Source organism: Hemitrygon akajei, chromosome 6, assembly GCF_048418815.1.
Source record: "Hemitrygon akajei chromosome 6, sHemAka1.3, whole genome shotgun sequence".
In the NCBI taxonomy this organism is placed as follows: domain Eukaryota; kingdom Metazoa; phylum Chordata; class Chondrichthyes; order Myliobatiformes; family Dasyatidae; genus Hemitrygon; species Hemitrygon akajei.
The window spans coordinates 121,220,928-121,243,811 of NC_133129.1; the positions used below are offsets into that span (position 1 = coordinate 121,220,928).

General features: G+C 43.9%; 1 protein-coding gene across 6 annotated transcripts in view; it reads left to right on the forward strand.

Moving 5' to 3' along the window:
* ldlrad3 (low density lipoprotein receptor class A domain containing 3) overlaps positions 1-22,884 on the forward strand; it is a 149,609-nt gene that overhangs the window by 66,225 nt on the left and 60,500 nt on the right. For all 6 annotated transcript variants that reach the window (XM_073049149.1, XM_073049147.1, XM_073049144.1 and 3 more), the window contains exons 2-3: positions 14,358-14,504; positions 20,540-20,665. In XM_073049149.1, coding sequence (XP_072905250.1) covers positions 14,417-14,504; positions 20,540-20,665 — 214 coding nt within the window. In that variant the 5' untranslated portion in view covers positions 14,358-14,416. The remainder of the gene's footprint in view (positions 1-14,357; positions 14,505-20,539; positions 20,666-22,884) is intronic.

Here is a 22,884-nt window from a genome sequence, read left to right on the forward strand (position 1 = left end):
TGTATTTCATCAACAGAGCCGGAACCCTGTACATCCTATGTCTCTCTACATATTTTACTGTTTATGTTATGCACAGAGGCTTACTGCCCTAGTTCACCTGACTTTAGAGGGAAAGTTATTCACAAAAGCCCTCTGGGCTGATAAGTATGGGGTTCCAGGTGGTGGAAATCTCAAGTGCTGGAGCTGCTCTTGTGTCTGTGAGATGATTTGCCGATCTCGAACTGAGTTTGGTGGAATGTACAACCTCAGCTTGAACATTCAAGCACTGGAGTGTTAAACCCTGTTATCAGTGAGTGCCTCAGTTTTGCCGCTCGTTCCCAAAATAAAACCAGCTCATGTGCTCTGACGGCTTCCATGATCTGATTCTTTCATGTGCTGAATCTCACAGAAACACGTTGGAAATCCTGCTATTGGATCGATCCTGTTACTGCAGACTGGATAAAGTGAAGTGAATTAAATGTACATCTCTTTAAAACCCAGGAGAGGTTTAGCTCCGAGTCTGTTCCAGTGCTGGGAAAAGTACTTAATTCAACAGTGATGTTGTGAAAAAAGTTAAATATATCCAACTTTGCTGCACAAATCCCTCTCTCACCTGGATGGGGTCAGTGGTGCTGTGAGGATTACATTCCTGGACTTCTCTAGTGCCTTTAACACCATCCAGCCCAAGATCTTAAGGCACAAACTAACGGAGATGGGAGTAGACTCTCACATGGTGGATTGGATAGTGGACTACTTGACAGATAGACCTCAGTATGTGCGGTTGGGAGACTGTAGGTCTGACACGGTGGTCAGCAGCACAGGTGCGCCGCAGGGGACTGTGCTCTCTCCGGTCCTGTTCACCCTGTACACATCAGACTTCCAATATAACTCGGAGTCCTGCCATGTGCAGAAGTTCGCTGATGACACGGCCATAGTGGGGTGTGTCAGGAATGGACAGGAGGAAGAGTATAGGAAACTGATACAGGACTTTGTGATATGGTGCAACTCAAACTACCTGCGTCTCAATATCACCAAGACCAAGGAGATGGTGGTGGACTTTAGGAGATCTAGGCCTCATATGGAGCCAGTGATCATTAATGGAGAATGTGTGGAGCAGGTTAAGACCTACAAGTATGTGGGAGTACAGTTAGACGAGAAGCTAGACTGGACTGCCAACACAGATGCCTTGTGCAGGAAGGCACAGAGTCGACTGTACTTCCTTAGAAGGTTGGCGTCATTCAATGTCTGTAGTGAGATGCTGAAGATGTTCTATAGGTCAGTTGTGGAGAGCGCCCTCTTCTTTGTGGTGGCGTGTTGGGGAGGCAGCATTAAGAAGAGGGACGCCTCACGTCTTAATAAGCTGGTAAGGAAGGCGGGCTCTGTCGTGGGCAAAGTACTGGAGAGTATAACATCGGTAGCAGAGCGAAGGGCGCTGAGTAGGCTACGGTCAATTATGGAAAACCCTGAACATCCTCTACATAGCACCATCCAGAGACAGAGAAGCAGTTTCAGCGACAGGTTGTAATCGATGCAATGCTCCTCAGACAGGATGAAGAGATCAATACTCCCCAATGCCATTCGGCTTTACAATTCAACCGCCAGGAGTAAGATATGTTAAAGTGCCGGGGTTAGGACTCAATGTATTTAAGTAAACTACTTAAGAACTTTTTAAAAGCTATTATTAATGCTTTTTGAGAGGGTGATTTTAGATGCATATCATATTTATACTGAGTTAAGTATTGTATGTAATTAGTTTTGCTACAATAAGTGTATGGGACATTGGAAAAAATGTTGAATTTCCCCATGGGGATGAATAAAGTATCTATCTATCTATCTATCTATTTATTTAGTGATACTGTGCAAAGTATTGCACCAGCCCAGCAGCCCCGACAACCCTGATTTAACCCATATCTAATTACGGAACAATTTACAGTGAGCAATTAACGTGCCTGTACGTTTTTGGATAGTGGAGGACACCGGAGCACCTGGGAAAGCCTGGACATTCCATGGGGAGGAAGCACAGAAACGCTTTACAGAGGACACAGAACTGAACGCTCAACTGTGATGCCCCAAATTGTGTTGTTCCACAGGACTCCTGAAGACTTCCTGCTTTCGGATGGGACACTGGTTTATTTCACTTGTTTCATACATACGGTAACACAGCCGGCAGAGTGCACGTCCTACAGCCCCAGTGTCCTTAATTGATGTTTGTTGATGTTCTTGTGACTGCTCCTTATCTGATGCTGTGTGTGCCTGTGACACTACTGCAAATGTCGTAATGTGAAGAAAGTCAGTGGAGAGACACTGAGCTGGTAAATATTGAAGTGTTTTATTCAGCAATAACAAGCAGCAGGCAGAATATTGAGACTCTCTTGGAGGAAGAGGCCTGTCTGACCCAATATTATATGCTAGAGATTAAAGGACAATTGTATAGTATCTGCAGTGCTTCCTTTTGAATTACATATAATTTTCAAACCTCCTTCTTCACACCCGCACTCCAGACACTCGAAATGAATGTTAAAACCGTTGTCTGGTTTCCAATTAACTGGCATCCACAGCTTCAGGAAAATATTGTCCAGGGCTGCATTTCAAATTTAATCTACAATCCATGTTCGGGTCTAAAGATTAGTTGATGAAGTTAATGTTTGCTATACATCCTAATTCCAGAATATGCCCTAACAGTTCCTCCTTTTGGCCCTCCAGGACAACAATAAGGTTGTTCTGGGAAAGGCCAAACCTTAAGGAGGTTCAAAGTTCCCTGTACTTAAGAATCCCTCCCCCAATTACTCTATGTGCATCTACGTCATCATTCATAATGTCTACTTACAAGACTCTAAGCAGAGATTCTTCTAGAAATTTGACCTGCAGTCTTTAAAATGCAGCTTCATCATTTGTATGCCTGTTGCCTCCTTCTCTGCTGGCCAATTGTGGTTTAATCACATTCTTTATCTTCACCCCTTCAGTTTCTGATAGCCAAGACTCTTCAGTGGCTATCAGTGATTACTCTCTGGTCAGGGGCACCAGCAAGGTAACTGTATCTGGTTTGTAGACCCTCTCAATGGTGTATAGGAGGGGTTGGATGGTCCGTATTTGAATGACTGCAAGGACCTCACCCTGGTGTCACTCCCTTCTGGACTGTCCATTCAGTCAGTGACCCAACCACTGAAAGGACCCAGCTCATTTGTACTCACTCCCCATTCAGGCTGGGGGACTGACTGCCTTCAGACACTGCATGGATTTTCTTTTCTTTCTCAGTCTGCCCCACCATCGAAGTTGATGTCTTTGCTCTAACTCAGATCCCTTCCCATCTATTTTTCCCAAATGTTTTTCTCTACTGGGATATATATCTGCTTTCAGCAACCAGCCTTCATTACAGAGTACCATCACCGTGGTCAGGTCTGATGCAACGGCTGGTGTTCATCACTTGGGTTCTCTGCAATGTCGCTGTCACCAGGTACACTTGATCTCCCGCTCCATCTGTGAGGATGACAAGAAGGTGGGTCGTACAGTTTAACCTTAGAGTCTCACTGGCTGCCTCACCAGGACTGTAGACCAACCTAGGCTTATTCATCTGGAGCATCACCCATGGGTCTATTCGCCTGCAAGTGAAACCCTTCTTTCAGCCACTTCTCTTACCATGAATTGGTCACCTAGTTGTGGGAGAAGTATCTTCTCTCCCTCTGGCTCTCACTGGTCCACAAGATGTCTCTGCTGCTTTGCTCGATCCCTTAGTGTGTTACCTTGGTTACAGTGATCCTTCCAACAGTTTCTGACTGTGCTGGGACCCCACCCTTGTGACCTCCTAAAGTGATTCCCACACATCACCCTGTCTCTCCTCCACACTGTGATAGAACAAGGAACCTGGTGGAAAATCCAGGCAATTCTGGACCATGTTTCTCACCCTCTGCAAGCCCCCTTGGCTGAACAGAGGAGCATTTTCAGTAATAGACTAAGGTAACTGCACTGCTGCAAAGAGCGCTATATGAGATCATTCTTACCCTCAGCCATTAGACTCTATAATGGGTCAGCCTATAGCTGGGGAGGTGATGCCCCCCCCCCCCCCAGACTGTTTGTGTAACTTATTTTTTATTCTTTCTTTCTTCTAATATTTGTACATTTGTGCACTTGTAATGCTACTGTGATGCTGTAATTTCCTTTGGGATCAATAAAGTATCTATCTGTTTGTGGCTATGTTAGCTGATTTGCAGGTCGCACATGTTATTTCACCTTTTCCTGAGTCTATGATAGCATGTCTTTTACTCAGTGTGTCTAACCCCAGGATAGTACCTTCATTGTTTGGGCACACCCAGAAACCTACAGGAAGCTGCACTCCCTAAATCTCAAGTACCTGGGGCAGATTTCTCTCTTCCCTCATTGTTTCACCTCCTGCACTGGTCATGTAAATCGCCTTTCCAGTTGTGGCCAAGGGTAGATCAGTTATCGATACTGACAACACTGTGTCCACTACTATTTCTCTTTGCTAACAAAACTCTTGTGTACATCCGTGGAAGACTACCACTGGCAATAGAGACTGCCATCAGCCATTTGACCTCACCAGCTCCAAATCTGGTCAGCAGCCAAATCAGAAAGAGAGGGCACTGCTTTAGAAAGTGATCTTTACCCTTCCCTCGTTTTTCAAAGCACTGCCTCCAACCATGGCCTGAGAAGCCACAGCTGTAACAAATCCTCTCCTTTACCCTCCCAAGTCTATTCCAGCAGTTCCTTGCTACGTGCCCCAGCTGCCAGTACACAAGGCAAGTTCTCTGTGACATTACAGCAGCAACATTCACCACAGCTGCTTTACGACTTCTCTTCCCCCTCCTCTGGTCTACCTCACCAGCTCGTGATACTGTCATGGAGTAGGTCAAAGCTATCCCCAAATCTTAAAATTTTCAGTTGGGTTGAACTCAGGCCTTCCTACAGCATTTTCAGGAAGACCGGGTCATCCCTCCCTGGATTATCCTACACTGAATACTCCTCATACACTCGATATTTATGTTCTCCATAATCCATGGCTGACTCATCAGCTCTCTGAACTACTGACATTATTGTTCCCCAGTTACTCTCACCTCCCCTCAGTTGCTGCCTCAATTCCCCCTTGAAGTGATATCTCTTCATTGCTGGCATTCCCATGTACCATCCTGCACCCCCTGGGCCATACTGCCCCACACATTCCTTAGGCACTTTTACCAACACGTGTATCTTTAGGGTGCAGCTGGTGAATTTCAATCATTTCCTTGAGCTTGTGCCGGAATTCTGCATTCCTGCAGGTGACCTGAAGTGAGGGCAACTCTGACAAAATGATCTGCTTCTCCCCAGGGGTGGAAGGCTTATGGATGTCTGTAATCAAAGTCAAGGGCCGGCGTGAGTCATCAGGTTCTCGACCTGACATTGCCTGACCTCAACTGGTACCGTCCTGATGGAAATAACCTCTCCCTCAAATATCTCCATGCTAATTCCCACATTATGCAAACTATAAATGATGGAGAAAAATTAAATATGTACTCTGCAATCTTCCACTGATCAGCATCTGAGCTAATGCCTGGTGCATCCCTGCATTGAAAACTGCTACATCAAGGTTACAAACGTATTCCTAAAACCCACTCACTCACAAACACATCCGACAAAATACAGTTCCCGGAATAAGTATTCACACACACCACTGGAGTCCCGAACCGTCAGTAATCAACTTTCGTAACTGGTGGCCTGTCTCACCAGATTAACACACACGTGTTTAGTCTCTTACGTAAACAGACATGCCTGCACACACCACACTATTTGTCTATCTACAAGTTCAGCCCTCTGCCTTGTTTGTGATACCTCGAGATCCCATAGTCACTGACTTGAATAGATCCAAGTGTGAGTTCTAATTTAAAAATACTTATCCACTTAGACTGCTGAGATGATTAGCCATGTGATGGGTCCCAGTCAAGCCCCCAAACGTAACCTGAAAAGAGAGACACTGAAGCTATTGTATATAGAAGTGTTTTATTCAACAAGAATGAGCAGCAGGCAACATATTAAGAATGTTTTGGAGGAAGAGGCCTGTTCACCCCAATATTACGTGACATTTTGATATGCTAAAGATCAAAAGACAATTCTATATTTACAATGTATCTATAATGCTTCCTTGGAATTACTTTATATATTTCACACCTCCTTCTTCACACCCACACTCCAGACAGCCCAAAATGAATGTTAATCAGCATTGTCTGGTTTTCCATTAACTGGCATCCATGGCTCCAGGAAGCTATTGTCCATGGCTGCATTCTAAATTTAATCTACAATCCATGTTTTGGTCTAAAGATTGGTTGCAGAGGTTAGTTGCTGAAGTTAATATTCACTATTTACCCTAATTCCAGAATAAGCTCTAACACAAGAATAATTGGCCGGAATTGGGGTTTATTATTGTCACGTATACTGAGGTACAGTGAAAAGATTGTCTTGCATCGGGTTCATAGAGATTTATTTTAATACATTGAGGTAGAACAGATGAAACAATAGCAATGTAGAATAAAGTTTAACAGTTGAAGAGAAAGTGTAATGCAGGTAAACAAAGTGCAAGATCGCAACGATGTAGATTATGTGGTTAAAACTATCATTCTACTAGGGATCCATTCAATAGTCTTATAACAGCAGGGTGAAATGAGCTTTTGGGCTTTTGTATCTTCTGCCCGGTGGAAGATAGGAGAAGAGAGAGTGTTCAGGATGGGTGGCATCAAATAGCAAAATAGTATAACCGTGCCTGACAAGGGAAGTCAAAGCTAATGTTAAAAACAAAACAGAGGGCGTACAACAAAGCAAAAATTAGCGGGAAGATAGAGGATTGGGAAGTTTTGAAAAACTTACCGAGAGCAATTACAAGAATCACTAGGAGGGAAAATATGACAGCAAGCTAGCAAATAACATCAAAGTGGATAGTAAAATTATTCTAGTATGTAAAAAAAAGATGAAAATGGATATAAGACCACTAGAAAATGTGGCTGGAGAAGTAATAACAGGGGCAAGGAACACACACAAAATGGTGGAGGAATTCAGAAGGCCAGGCAGCATCAATGGAGAAAAGCATAGTTGACGTTTTGGGTCAAGATCCTTCAGCAAGACTGGGGACAAGGAGATGGCAGATGAACTAAATGAGTATTTTGCATCATTCTTCACTGTGGAAAACACTAGCAGTGTGCCAGATGATTAAGGATGTGAGGGAAGAGAAGTGAATGCAGTTACTATTACAAGAGAGAAGGTCCTCAAAAAGCTGAAAGACCTAAGGGTACATAAGTCACCCGGACCAGATGGACTGCATCCCAAGGTTCTGAAAGAGGTAGTGGTAGAGAATGTGGAGGCATTAGTAATGATCTTTCAACAATCAGTGGACTCTGCCATGATGCCACTCTGCGCTTTAAGCAAGGAGGAAGGCAGCAGAAAGGAAATTATAGCTAGTTAGCCTGACCTCAGTGGTTGGGAAGATGTTGGAGTCAATTGTTAAGGATAAAGTGATGGAGTACTTGGTGATGCAGGACAGGATAGGACAAAGTCAGCATGATTTCCTTAAGGGAAAATATTGCCTGACAATCCTATTGGAATTCTTTGAGGAGATTACAAGTAAGATAGATAAAGGAGATGCAGTGGATGTCGTATATTTGGACTTTCAGAAGGCCTTTGACAAGGTGCCACACACGAGGCTGCTTAGCAAGGTAAGAGTCCATGGTATTACAGGAATGTTACTAACATGTTAGAGCAATGGCTGATTGGTAGGAGGTAGCAAATGGGAATAAAAGGATTCTTTTCTGGTTAACTGCCAGTGACTAGTGGTGTTCCACAGGGGTCAGTGTTGGGCCCGCTTTTTATGCTGAATATAAATGATTTAGAAGATGAAATAGATGGCTTTGTTGCTGTTTGCAGATTGATGGCGGGACAGGTAGTGTTGAGGAAACAGATAGGCTGCAGAAGGACTTAGAAGATTAGGATAATGGGCAAGAGAATGGCAAATGAAATACAATGTTGGAAAATGCATGGTCATGCACTTCGATAGTAGAAATAAATATGCAGAATATTTTCTAAGTGGGGAGAAAATCCAAAAATCTGAGATGCAGAGGGACTTGGGAATCCTTGTACAGAACAGCCTAAAGGTTAACTTGCACGTAGAGTCAGTGGTGAGGAAGGCAAATGCAAAGTTAACATTCATTTCAAGAGGTCTAGAATACAAGAGCAGTGATGTAATGCTGAGGCTATCTAAGGCATCAGTGGGGTCTCACTTGAATATTTGAACAGTTTTGGGTTTCTCATCTGAGAAAAGATGTGCTGACATTGGAGAGGGTCCAGAGCAGGTTCACAAGGATGATTACAGAAATGAAAGGGTTATCGTATGAGGAACGTTTGATGACTCTGGGTCTGTACTCACTGGAATTTAGAAGGATGAGGGGGGGATCTCATTGAAACCTTTTGAATGTTGAAAGGCCTGGATGTTTCCTATGGTGGGGGAGTTTAGGACAAGAGGACACAGCCTCAGGATAGAGGGGTGTCCATTTAAATTCAGCGTGGTGATTTTGTGGAATCTGTTACCACCGGCAGCTGTGGAAGCCAGGATGTTGGGTGTATTTAAGGCAGAACTTGATAGATTCTTGATTGGACATGACATCAAAGGTTACCAGAAGAAGGCCGGGGAGTGGGCTGGAGGGGGGAGAGGAGGATATAACCATATAACAAATACAGCACGGAAACAGGCCATCTCAGCCCTTCTAGTCCGTGCCGAACGCTTACTCTCACCTAGTCCCACCGACCTGTACTCAGTCCATAACCCTCCTTTCCTTTCCTGTCCATATACCTATCCAATTTTTTTTAAATGACAAAATCGAACCTGCCTCTACCATTTCTACTGGAAGCTCATTCCACACAGCTACCACTCTCTGAGTAAAGAAGTTCTCCCTCGTGTTACCCCTAAACTTTTGCCCCTTAACTCTCAACTCATGTCCTCTTGTTTGAATCTCCCTTACTCTCAATGGAAAAAGCCTATCTACGTCAACTCTATCTATCCCCCTCATAATTTTAAATACCTCTATCAAGTCCCCCCTCAACCTTCTATGCTCCAAAGAATAAAGACCTAACTTGTTCAACCTTTTTCTGTAATTTAGGTGCTGAAACCCAGGTAACATTCCAGTAAATCTCCTCTGTACTCTCTCTATTTTGTTGACATCTTTCCTATAACTCTGTGACCAGAACTGTACACAATACTCTAAATTTGGCCTTACCAATGCCTTGTACAGTTTTAACATTACATCCCAACTCCTATACTCAATGCTCTGATTTATAAAGGCCAGCATACCAAAAGCTTTCTTCACCACATGAGATTCCACCTTCAGGGAACTATGCACCATTATTCCTAGATCACTCTGTTCTACTGCATTCCTCAATGCCCTACCATTTATCATGTATGTCCTATTTTGACTATTCCTACCAAAATGTAGCACCTCACACTTATCAGCATTAAACTCCATCTGCCATCTTTCAGCCCACTCTTCTGACTGACCTAAATCTCCCTGCAAGCTCAGAGGATCAACCATGATTGAATGGCGGAGCAGACTTGATGGACCAAATGACCTAATTCTGCTCCTGTGCCTTATGGTCTTATGGGTTTTTATTATACTGGCTGCTTCCCGAGGTAGTGAAAAGTATAGACAGAGTCCACAGAGGAGAGGCTAGTTCCTGTGATCTGACAATTAGTAGTCACAACTCTCTGCAATTTCTTATGGTCAATTACAGACTGGTTGTCATACCAAGCCGTTATGCATCAATAGAAAGTGGTAAGGGTTGATGGGGACAAGCCAAATTTCTTTAGCATCTTGAGGAAGCAGAGATGTTGGTTAGCTTTCTTAACCATAGTGTCTATATGGTTGCACCAGTACAGTCTATTGGTGATGTTCAGTCCTAGAAACTCAAAACTCTCAGCACCCTCAGCCTCCACACTGTGCACCAGACCAGATCTTCTCTGCCTATGTAAACATGTACTTGTGCATGTGACAATAGTAACTCAACTTTGACTTTGTGGTTCAATCCCAGTATCTAGTGTGTCAAAGTGATGTTTTCACATTCTCTCTATGGTTTCCTTGGGGTGTTCTGGTTTCCTCCCATATCCCAAAATCTGTTAATTGGCTACTGAAATTGCCCTTAAGGGTGGAGGTGAGTGGTGGAATCTGAGGGAGTCAATACAAATGTGAGGAGAATAAAATGGAGTTAGTATAAAGCTAGTAATGCAGGTTTGATGGGCTGAGTGGCTTACCTCTCTGCTGTATGGTTTCAAGCCGGGAAGCAGACATCCCCTCGGTAAAATTTCCATCAGTTACACACCTTACTTGCTGTGACTCATTCAACCGCTGAGTGTTGTTAATTATCAACCTAAAATAGGTGACAGGGCAGCATAAATATTATGTGCACACAAAATCTTTGTGATTATTTTCCAGAACAGGAATTTTGCAAACCATGTCCTGGTCATGTCTTAAAAGAGCAGTGATCAACTGGAGGTTTTGTCAAAAATGAGCTTCTGAATACTCCTGAGTCATCTTCTTGATATTGTCCCTACTTGCTAAAGTATTTTGTATTCAGCCTGTTACAGTACTTTCTGCATTGGCAGTGTGAGGGATAGGGATGATGAAATCCGCTGCCCCCCCCCCCCAATTTCATGGATAAGCCTTGAGTACCGCTGTTCCAAATTCAGGACAGTTCCAAGAACTTTGTATTTTAATTATGAAATGCTGCAAATGTTTGAGGTGTGAAATGAAATGTAAAGATGCTGGAAAAATAGTTAGTCCCTGAGTTACGAATGTCCGACTTACAGACAACTCGTACTTATGAACCAAGGAAGGAAAACGCCGTCTGCCATTTTGTCAGATCGCGATTCCATCCTCCATTTTAAGTCGTTGCCGTTGACACTGTGTTGAGTGTTTAACTTTGTATTTGGCTTAATTTTTCTTAGTAAGATTCACCCTGACCCCGCTCTCCCCCCCCCCCCCCACCCCGTTCCGATCGTCTGGTGGTGCAGTGAGGTCAGCGCTGGGCTGGAGAACGGAGGTTCCTGAGTTTGATCTAGTGACAGACCACTCCCGTGCCGGGTTGATGTCGAGCTCGCAACTCAACCTTGTAAATAAAACACTGCCACCTCCAGTTTAAATTCCCACGCGGAATATTGTAGAGGATCAAATACCCAAACCCAGCACAGCCCCCACTTGTCCCATTTAACCTGTCTCACTGCGGACCCGGGGAATTCAGTGCGGTGGTCTTTAGGACCCAGTGGACTTCGGGAGCCGGCGCAGCTCGGGACCCACTGCCCGCAGTGTTTCTGTTCCATTGACGGGAAGCGATTGCGATTGAAAATAAAGTGGAAATAATAAAGCGTTTGGAAAGAAGTGAAACGCCATCGGTCACTGGAAAATCATTGGGCGACAGTTGGTCAACGATCGGAACAATTTTAAAGGATAACAGATAAAGTGAGAATAATGGAACATGTGAAAGGCCCTGCCCCGATGAAAGCTTCAATTATTACTAAGCAATGCAGTGGTTTAATTATTGGAATGCATACGTTTCTTAAGTGTTTTATATGCATAGAAAGGTAAAATATATACTATATACTAAGACAAACGTTTGTCTAACTGACGCTAAATAATACTGGATGTACTTGTTCCGACTTACGTACAAATCCGACTGAAAGACGGACTCAGGAACGGAACTCGTACGTAACCCGGGGACTGTCTGTACGCAGCAGTTCAGTCAGCACCCAATTTACAAAAAACAATGGTGGTTGTGGCCTTCTTGTGCCCTAAGCTTAGTGGAACATTATAAGACTTTTCACAGGGACATCAGCCTGCAGTCTAACACTGAGGTACCCAAGGTGTTGTTAGTTCGGGTCAACAAAGCTTGGTTGGTGAATGAAATGGATTTTAAGGAATGTCACAGAGGCGGAGAATTAGAATGGTGTAAAGAGAGAATGTGAGAGATCATGGTCAAGGCAGTCGGGGAGCTCAGGAAATTGGGGTCATGGAAGGAAGGAAGTAACCAGAGAATTGTTTTTCTCTCAGAGATTGTATGGCTAGTGACAACTACGGTAATTAGGCAGAAGTGAAAGTCTAAGTGAACAAAATAAGGCTTAGAATTTTAATCTGGAGGCATTGCCAGACCGTGAATTAATGTAGATCAGTGAGTGTTAAATGGTGGGTGAAAAAGTCTTGGTTTAAAAAAAAGCCCTTTACTTCTATCTGTCTTCTGGTAGAAAGCAAATTTGCTATTGCTGACACCCCGAGACCATACATGCCGTAGTTTGCCTGATCAGCGTCACTCGTTCAAGCATCTTCCTCAACACGCGAGTTCGACAGCCAGATCAAGTGTGAGCTTCAGCACCAATAAAAATCTAAACATTAGGGAATAACATCTCAAAAGATCAATCAGCTTGCAGGATTTCTTGGTTACCTGAGGCACTCTGTCAGTAACATCACTGTTTGGTTTGAAATTCTTGCAATACTTCTATAGTAGCAGTAAATTCTGTTTAAAGCAGTTTTTCTAAATGTTGGTAGGCATTCTTTCAGTGTGCAGGTTCAGTGCCTCATTTGAAAGGTTCTCAAGACCTGGGGCCAAGAAAGTCAGTTTGATTTGATAATGAGCCTGAAGTCTTGATGGAGCCCACAGCCCTGCTGTAACCTTGCCTGACGCACACTGAGTCTGCAAATTTATTTGCCGTTATTGCTGATTATTTATATAAAAAGCTAAACAAGTATAGACTGCACTGCAGCGCTATTTTACTGTTATGGTACTGGCTTTGATTAAAAACCTGGAGTAAATGTCACGTGCACACAGGTCCCTTGTACGCGGTTATAGTCACATGCACACGTGTATGCAGTTTCATATATGCGTTGATGCTCGTGCACACAGATTCACATGCATATGGTAATAGCCAAATGCAGAAATATGTAGACACGCACACTTCTTGCACATGTACACAGGTACACACACAAACACACATGCATGGTAATACCCACACACATGTTCAGATAGATTGGAAATAAGAGGCATACAGTATAAAGAATAATACAGGGATACCAGACATAAAGAGGTCCTTTAACCAACCACGTCAATGTCAATCATCTATACTATTCCCATTTACCAGCACTTGGGCCTTAGCCTTTTGTACCCGAGTGATTCAAGCGCCTATTCAGAATAAATGTTGTGAGAGTATCTGTCTCCACTGTCTTCTCAGACAATACCTTCTGGGTTCAAACCAGCCTCTGTTCTCCCTCAGGTCCCTACTACACACTCACTCCTTCCTGTAAACCTATTGTGTAACCTCTGGCTTCAGACACATCTACATGGCAATATCTAAACTACTATCGCGCAAACGCAAGGAAATCTGCAGATGCTGGAAATTCAAACAACAACACACAAAATGCTGGTGGAACACTGCAGGTCAGGCAACATCTATAGGGAGAAGCACTGTCGACGTTTTGGGCCGAGTCCTGACGAAGGGTCTCGGCCCGAAACATTGACAGTGCTTCTCCTTATAGATGCTGCCTGACCTGCAGTGTTCCACCAGCATTTTGTGTGTGTTGTCTAAGCTACTATGTGCTGGTCTGCACATCAACAGGAATATTCAAACTAACCAGAGTTTTTTAGAGTCACAAGGTAATGTCGCAGCTCTATAAAATCTGGTAAGGCCACACAGAGTATTGTTGCTTCATTTTAAGCAGAGTGTGAAAGCATTGGAGAGGCTGCGGAGGGGATTTACCAGGTTGCTGCCTGGATTGGAGAACATGCTTTATGAGCTAGGGGTTTCCTCTTTGAAGCGATGGAGGATTGGTAGATGTACATAGATTATGAGAGGTATAGATAAAGTGGACAGAAAGGGCAGCAATGGCTAATATGAGAGGACATCCCTTTGAGGTGAGTGGAGGAAAGTTTAGGGGAGATGTCAGAGGTACAGTAAGTTTTTTTTACACAGAATGGTAGGTGTTTGAAGCACACTCGGTGGTAGAGGCTGATATGGTAGGGACATTTAAGAGATTACTGGATAGACACATGGATGAAAGTACAATGAAGGGAAGGCTGTGTAGGAGGGAAGGGTTACATTGATCATGGATTAGGTTTAAATAGATCAGCGCAACATCGTAGATAGAAGAGCCAGTCCTGTTGTGATACTGTTCTATGTTCTAATACTGGCAAATGTAGTTGACATGTAAATGTACATAGATATGCCTTACATGGCATGAAATCACACATGCACCTGTAAACGTATACAAGGGGATGTCCATTATGGCCATGCCAATGCATTTCATCCATAAAAATGTTACTGAATGAGCCTGTTGCTAATTGAGTTTCTCAATTGTGAACTGTCTTTTCAACAGAAGGCCAGCTAATTCCTGGGAGCAACTTTACCAATGAGTGCAACATTCCGGGGAACTTCATGTGCAGTGACGGCAGGTGTATACCCGGGGCCTGGGAGTGTGACGGCCAGCCAGACTGCTTTGACAAGAGCGATGAAAAGGAGTGTCGTGAGTGATGGCTTTGTGTTTCTCGTAGACGGTTCCTGTTCCAAAGTTTTCTGCAGGTGGTTTAATGTCCTCGCGCTCTCTCTCAGGCTCCTAGTCATCTGCGCTGAACGTGATCGTCAGCCACACGTCAGCTGAAAGGTGGCAGCAGATTGTCAACAAATCACAGAGCATCCGAATATTTTACTGTGGGGGAAGAATGTGACGGATTACCTGAAAGGACTAAATGCTCTATGCACTTGTGTTTACCAGCCTTCACTGACTTTAAATATCCACGTGTGACAGACTTAACCTTTCAGCTGCTACTGTGGTCCTGCATTACAGTGGTAAAATCGAAAGTAAAAAAAAAACGCAGTCAGTAAACCATTCTTGTGACAATCCGAGGACGTGAAGATAATGGAACATAGAATAGGAACAGACCCTTTAGCCCCAACGTCTGTGTTGATCATGATGTCGAAATAAACTTATGCCTACTACCTGCACGTGAGCCATCTCCCTCCGCCCCTCCACTGGCCACACCTTCACGTGTCTGTCTTCAAGCCTCTGAAATACCACCATTGTGCCTGCTTTCACCAGCACCCTGGCACCCACCACTCTCAGTGTTATTAAAAAAAACCTTACTCCACACATCTCCTGTAAGCTTTTCCCTCCTCACCTTAATGCCATGTCCTCAAGTTTTTTGACATTTCAACCCTGGAGAAAAATAAATTATCTATGCCTCTGAAAAAAGGATCTCGCGTTTTCCTGGCATGCATGACGAATAAACTCTTCTCTGGCTTCCAGCTGGTACTGACGGATCGATGACAACCTCTGCCATCTTCATTGGGGATCCCTGTCATTGAAACGCTGGTTATAATCGATACCTGTACCCAGCGGGAACCCCGAGAAGAGTTTATTCATATCTCATAATCTTATATCCTCTGTCAAGTCTCCCCTTAACTGATGCTCCAGAGAAAACAATCCAAGTTTGCCCAAACTTCTCCTCATAGTTAAAACTCTCTGGTGAGCCTCTGCTGCCTCTCCAAAGCTCCATGTCTTTCCTGCAAATGGGGCAACCACAACTGCAGACAATGTTCCAAATGTAGCCCGACTAAATCTTTATATAGCTGCAACATAACTTCTGACTCCACACTCAGTGTCCCATCCTATCTACCTGTGTTGGTGTTATATAAAATATTAGATAAATTCAATCCTCTTTTTCCTCTTTCTTGTTTGGCAACAGAAGCAACAATATAAAGATAATATTTAGTACACTCTCAGTACAATGATCCAGAAAACCCTTCTGATTTTACTGATCAGCCACCCCCCCCATCTCCAGTGACCGGAATTCAAACCTGTCTCTCTCCCGCCACCTGTATTGAGTTTGCACGCTCTGCCTCTGACCGTGTGGGTTCATCCCTGAGTACTCTGGTGTCCAAAGCCATGTTGCTGGGTTAATCAGCTATTATAAATTACCCTTGGGGTGAGTCACAAAAAATAAAGGGGAACTTGATGGGCAGTTCAGAACGAACAAGTTGCAGGACTACAGGGGAATAAGAATGGTTCTTGTGGGACCCAGCATTGAGTCATTGGGCTAAAAGGTCCCCAGTGTCATAGTAAGAAATAAATTGTTTAGTTTTAGAGCATAAAACATAGAACAGTACTACACATGAACAGGCCCTTTGCCCCACAATTTTGTACTAAACCAACTAAAAAGTAAATCAAAAAACCTCCAGAAACTAATCCTTCCTATCTGCACAATCTCCCATCCCTCCTCCATCTTCTTCATCTTCATGTGCCAAACCAGGCACGCCCAGGATCCTCTTCAGTTTGCGTATAAGGAGAAGGTGGGAGTGGAGGATGCTATCACGTATTTGCTGCACAAATCACTCTCTCACCTAGAGTGGGTCAGTTGTGCTGTGAGGATTACATTCCTTGACTTCTCTAGTGCCTTTAACACCATCCAGCCCAAGATCTTAAGGCACAAACTAACGGAGATGGGAGTAGACTCTCACATGGTGGATTGGATAGTGGACTACTTGACAGATAGACCTAGGTATGTGCGGTTGGGAGACTGTAGGTCTGACACGGTGGTCAGCAGCACAGGGGCGCCGCAGGGAACTGTACTCTCTCCGCTCCTGTTCACCCTGTACACATCAGACTTCCAATATAACTCGGAGTCCTGCCATGTGCAGAAGTTCGCTGATGACACGGCCATAGTGGGGTGTGTCAGGAATGGACAGGAGGAGGAGTATAGGAAACTGATACAGGACTTTGTGATATGGTGCAACTCAAACTACCTGCGTCTCAATATCACCAAGACCAAGGAGATGGTGGTGGACTTAGGAGATCTAGGCCTCATATGGAGCCAGTGATCATTAATGGAGAATGTGTGGAGCAGGTTAAGACCTACAAGTATCTGGGAGTACAGTTAGATGAGAAGCTAGACTGGACTGCCAACACAGATGCCTTGTGCAGGAAGGCACAGAGTCGACTGTACTTCCTAAGAAGGTTGGCGTCATTCAATGTCTGTAGTGAGATGCTGAAGATGTTCTATAGGTCAGTTGTGGAGAGCGCCCTCTTCTTTGTGGTGGCGTGTTGGGGAGGAAGCATTAAGAAGAGGGACGCCTCACGTCTTAATAAGCTGGTAAGGAAGGCGGGCTCTGTCGTGGGCAAAGTACTGGAGAGTTTAACATCGGTAGCTGAGCGAAGGGCGCTGAGTAGGCTACGGTCAATTATGGATAACTCTGAACATCCTCTACATAGCACCATCCAGAGACAGAGAAGCAGTTTCAGCGACAGGTTACTATCGATGCAATGCTCCTCAGACAGGATGAAGAGGTCAATACTCCCCAATGCCATTAGGCTTTACAATTCTACCGCCAGGACTTAAGAACTTTTTAAAAGCTATTATTAATGCTTTTTGAGATAGTGATTTAGATGCATATCATATTTTTTACTGAGTTAAGTATTGTATGTAATTAGTTTTGCTACAACAAGTGTATGGGACATTGGAAAAAAGTTGAATTTCCCCATGGGGATGAATAAAGTATCTATCTATCTATCTATCTATCTATCTATCTAAACGTCTCTTAAAAGCCTCCAGTGTATTTGCCTCTACCACCATACCAGGCTCACCCTCTCACCCTGCACCTCCCCTCTCAACTGCCAAAGTTGGGTGGGATAGGCAATCTCCCAAAAAGCAGGGACAGGGTCAAGCAGTTTGGCGTTTGTGCATCAGCTCGTTAAGCAATAGCCTGCAGCAACGCTGAAAGTACCTGAAGTGGTGTTAACCGATGTGGATCGACTTAAAGCTGGGGGAAACAGCTATGAAGTATTTGGTTTCAACATTAAGAACAACTTATAAATGTATTTAACAAAAACAACTCCTCACCTTCCTCCACCATGCTTCTCAAGTAAACAAAACGACTACATTAAACCTAATTCTGATTCTGATTCTTAACGCTCTTGTGAATTATCCCATGATAGACTTCATAGGGCAATGCAACACTGTTGTTTAGAACAGGGTGCAAGGACATACCCAAAAGCTGCACGCTAGTCATTTTAACTTCAGTGGAGACGCGCAGGACTGCAGATGCTATAATCTGGAGCATCACACAATATGCTGGGGGAGCTCAATTCACTTGAGTTTCTTGTGTAGATTGATGCTCCATTTTAACCTTACGTGAAGAAGCTTTATAAAAATATTAAAAAGGGAAATATTAATTAGCAGTTTAATAAATCTGGACTGGTTCTTCTTTATTAGTTCAGTAAGGAGATTGAAGTAATGAAGAAGAACCAGCCCAGATTTATTAAAAACAAGTCATGTTTAATGATCCGAGATAGGTTTTTTTGCTTGCAGAGAGATGATGGGTCACACATCACTGGAAATGCATATGGTCTGCCTGGAGGTATGTAGAAGGAAGTTGTTCCCATTAGGAGATGTCCCTGGTTCTGAAGCTACAGACAAACCGTGTTAGGTACACGTCAGAAGGAGTAGCATGTTTATTGGACCAACTTTTTCAGTTGGATAGCTGTTAATGATTTGGAGCTTTCTATGTGTTGGGGTGTTGAACATTCAGTGTCTTTGTTAAAACAATTGTTTAACGACAGTGAGGTGTGTGCGAGTAACTGAGAACCAAAGGTTCATTTTTTTATTATCAAGGTATACAACTCTGAAACTATTCTTCTCCAGATAGCCATGAAATCGAAAAAGAAAATAAAGGCAGTACTGTCATCAATCTCCAAATCCCTCCTCCCTGCACAAAAATAACAAAAACAGAATAGGCACATCAGCCCCCAAATCCCCCCTCCCACGCAAAAAAAAAACAAAAACGGAGCAGGCACTTCAACCTTCAAATCCCCCTCCCCGCACAAAAGAAAATGAGAAAGATCAGGCAAGAACCACAATATAAAAAACTGTAGGATGGCTTTAAATTTATCCCATCCTCAATCCCTTTGAGCCTCTGAACCTAGGCAGTGGAATGGAGTCTCAGAGTTCCTGGCCACATATCATCTCACGTCGCTCCGTGGCACAGGCTTTGCACGTTCTGACCAGTAGCAGTAGATGCTGGATTATTCCTGCCTCCAGTTTGTTGGTGAAATGGACACGTGGAGTTGGACCACACAGAAGCAGGCCCTTCAGCCCATCAAGTCCTTGCCAACCCATTTATATTAATGCTATGCTAATCCTGAAATCAATCTCTCCATATTCCCATAAACTTCCCCCACCCCCTCAGGTCCTACCCCTCATCCACACACTAGGGATCATTTAGAAAGGCCGTTTAACCCACCAACCCGTGCGCCGTGTGGATGTGGGAGAAAAGTGGAGTGCCTGGAGTAAGCCCTCACAATCACAGGGAGAACACATAGACTTCGTGCAGGATTGAGCCTGGCCTGCTGGAGCTGTGGCATCAGCTCCATCTATTTAACAGGAGTTCCCAACCTGGGGTCCATGGTCCCCTTGGTTAATGATAGGAGCCCATGGCGTGAGAAAGATTGGGAACCCTGTATAATAGTGAACACTGCATGTGCAGAATGCACTTGAAGACTTATAGACATCCCAGTCTTCAATAGCCATTTTTTTTGTTCACAGGTTATAGACCTTGTTGGCAAAGACAATATTCATTCTCCATCCCTAATTAGATAAGAAAATCAGCTGCTGCTCTGCACACAGCAAGATCTCACTAAAGACACCAGATAAGCTCCTTTAGTTGTTGTTCACAGTTAAATAGGTACCTGCACGTCAGGGAGAACCCCACTGACCTTTGTATTACTGTCCTGAAGCTCTTAATGCCCCATTCACACGTCCAACTCTGCACCCTTTTGCATTGCTGGTAGGGTTCAAGCACACTGTGTACTTTCCATCTGGAATTACCTGCCGTTCTATTTTTGACATCAAGTTGCATTTTGGCTGATCTTCTCAATAATTTTGCAGAGATGGACGATGAGAAAAAGAGGGGCTGTTGGAAAGTAGAGTGTTAAATCTCAGGTGGCAGATATTTCCCTTACCCAGGAACGTCTGATGGGAAAGGCAGGGCAGGCAGGGAGACAGATAAATTTATTGGCTGACTTGCTAGGGCATCATTTCTAATACGATGGCAGCTTTTGATTTAAAACGGATTGCAGTTTTTCTCATAACAACACACACAAAATGCTGGTAGAGCGCAGCAGGCCAGGCAGCATCTATAGGGAGAAGTACAGTCAACGTTTCGGGCCGAGGCCCTTCGTCAGGACTATCTTTCCTTTTGGTTAGTCCTACCGAAAGGTCTCGGCCCGAAACGTCGACAGCGCTTCTTCCTACAGATGCTGCCTGGCCTGCTGTGTTCCACCAGCATTTTGTGTGTGTTGTTGTTTGAATTTCCAGCATCTGCGGATTTCCTGGTGTTTGCAGTTTTTCTCTTGGTGGTGAGTGGTCAGGGCAGACCTTTTTTTTAACGCAAGTTCATGGCTTGCCTTAAGGTTTCTCAACCCACAGATTTTTGCACCCATGATAAATACATCTGTGTGTCGTCTTAATTTTTGCTTTGGTTTTCTCTCTCCTCTTTTTATCTCCACAGCAAGAGTCAAATCCAAATGTGCTCCGACCTTTTACCCCTGCGCCAGCGGTGTGCATTGTATCATTGGGCGTTTCCGGTGTAACGGATTCGAGGATTGTCCAGACGGCAGTGATGAGGAAAACTGCAGTAAGTGTTTCTATTACCAGATTAGCCTATGGTTTTGAAAGGAAGAGACTGACCCTGGTAATGTATACAAAATGCTGGAGGAACTCAGCAAGCCAGGCAGCATCTATGGAAAAGAGTAAATAATTGACATTTCGGGCCGAGACCCTTCTGCCCAAAGTGTGAACTGTTTAGTCTTTTCCATAGCTGCTGCCTGGCCTGCTGAGTTCCTCCAGCAATTTGTGTGTTTTGCTTTGGGATTTCCAGCATCTGCAGACTTTCTCATGTCTGACTAACCCTGGTAGCCCATAATTAAGCCTGTGGGATTTTAATTCCACGCCCTAACAGTTGGAGAGTTTTTAACTTGGTTTCCATTTATTCCTGGAGGATTCATCACATAATTTTTTCTCCTCCATTAGTTTGGCTGTGAGATTTTCTTTCCTTGTGTTTTGTTACCGTGCAGTAAGTAAAGCAAAAGGGCCAAAAGTGTAGTTAAAAGAATCGGTAATTGGTTTCTATTGACACTTTTAGTGAGACAGAGTGAAAAGCTTTTGTTCACAGAGAGATCATTCCAGACGTAACTGCATTGAGGTAGTAGAAACACAAAAAACCAATGTAGAATCTAGTGTTACATTGACGGAGAAAGTGCAGTGTAGGTGGACAGATAGGCTCAGGGACCAAGGCAAGGTAGAATGATTGATTAAGAGTATATTATTATCAATAACCATGTCCCTTCAAGACTCTTATAACAGTAGGTAAGTAAGTTGCCACACCTGATTTTATTGAAGATTAATCCTTAATTCCTGGTGAATTGGTGATCGATGTGGATGTCTGGGAATTCTAAACCTTGTCTCATTTCTGATGTTCCTGAACCTGCTCCATGCCTTTTCATTCCCTTTGTTATCTCTAGCCTCTTGTACCCCTCAAGTGGTCATACGGCACTCACTGACTGTGTATGCTCACTCTTCTGAACAGACACTGGTTGACTGTCCCCTGACGCTCTGGATTCTTTAGAAAGGTTCACCTAACTTATCCAGTGCCATTTTGTAATCCCGAAGGCTCCAAGGATTATTACCATTTTAAGGATTGTTGCAGCAGGAACATATTGCAATGCATTGTGAATCCTTGAGTTTATGATGATCTTGCTGCAGGAACATATTGCAATGCATTGTGAATCCTTGAGTTTATGATGATCTTGCTGCAGGGACGTATTGCGATGCATTGTGAATCCTTGAGTTTATGATGATCTTGCTGCAGGAACATATTGCAATGCATTGTGAATCCTCGAGTTTATGATGATCTTGCTGCAGGAACATATTGCAATGCATTGTGAATCCTTGAGTTTATGATGATCTTGCTGCAGGAACATATTGCAATGCATTGTGAATCCTTGAGTTTATGATGATCTTGCTGCAGGGACGTATTGTGATGCATTGAGAATCCTCGAGTTTATCCTGTCGGAACATTTTGTGCTGACTGACTGATAGGTTGTTACATGTCACTGTTTTGGTCTCAACTGCCACAACCAACTTGCAGTGGGGATTTATGTTAGTATTTAACACACTCGTTTTCACACTCACTCAATCACCTCACTCTGACGGCATTTCTGAAGACTATAGGAGAATCCTAATGGACAGAGGGCACTGGATCAAAACCTGTGCAAGACCCGAGCAAGGCCCATTGAGTCTGCTCTATCATTCCATCATGGCTGATTTATTATTCCTCCGAACCCCATTCACCTGACTTCTCCCCACAACCTTTGATGCCCTGACTAATCAAGAGCCTTAAACACAAAGTACACTATTAATAATGTACATACCAAGGGGCTGGAGACTACCCAGACGGTATATGAGGTGTTGCTCCTCCAACCTGAGTTTGGCCTCATCATGGCAGTAGAGGAGGCCATGTATGGACATATCCGAATGGGAATGTGAAGCAGAGTTGAAGTGAGTGGCAACCGGGAGATCCTGTCTGTTGTGGTGGACGGAGTGGAGGTGCTTGACAAAGCGGTCCCCCAATCTGTGTCGGGTCTCACCGATGTAGAGGAGGCCGCAACAACTTCTGGTAATTCCCTCCCTCTCCCTTACTCCATCCCAGCTTCACTCTGCCTCCTCCTCCTCCTCCAACTGCCTATCACCTCTCTCATGATTCTACCTTCTTCCACTATGTACACACAGTGCTTTCCCCTTACATTCCTTCTTCTCCTTTCCTGCCTATCCCCTCCCTGCTTCCCCTCTCCCCAC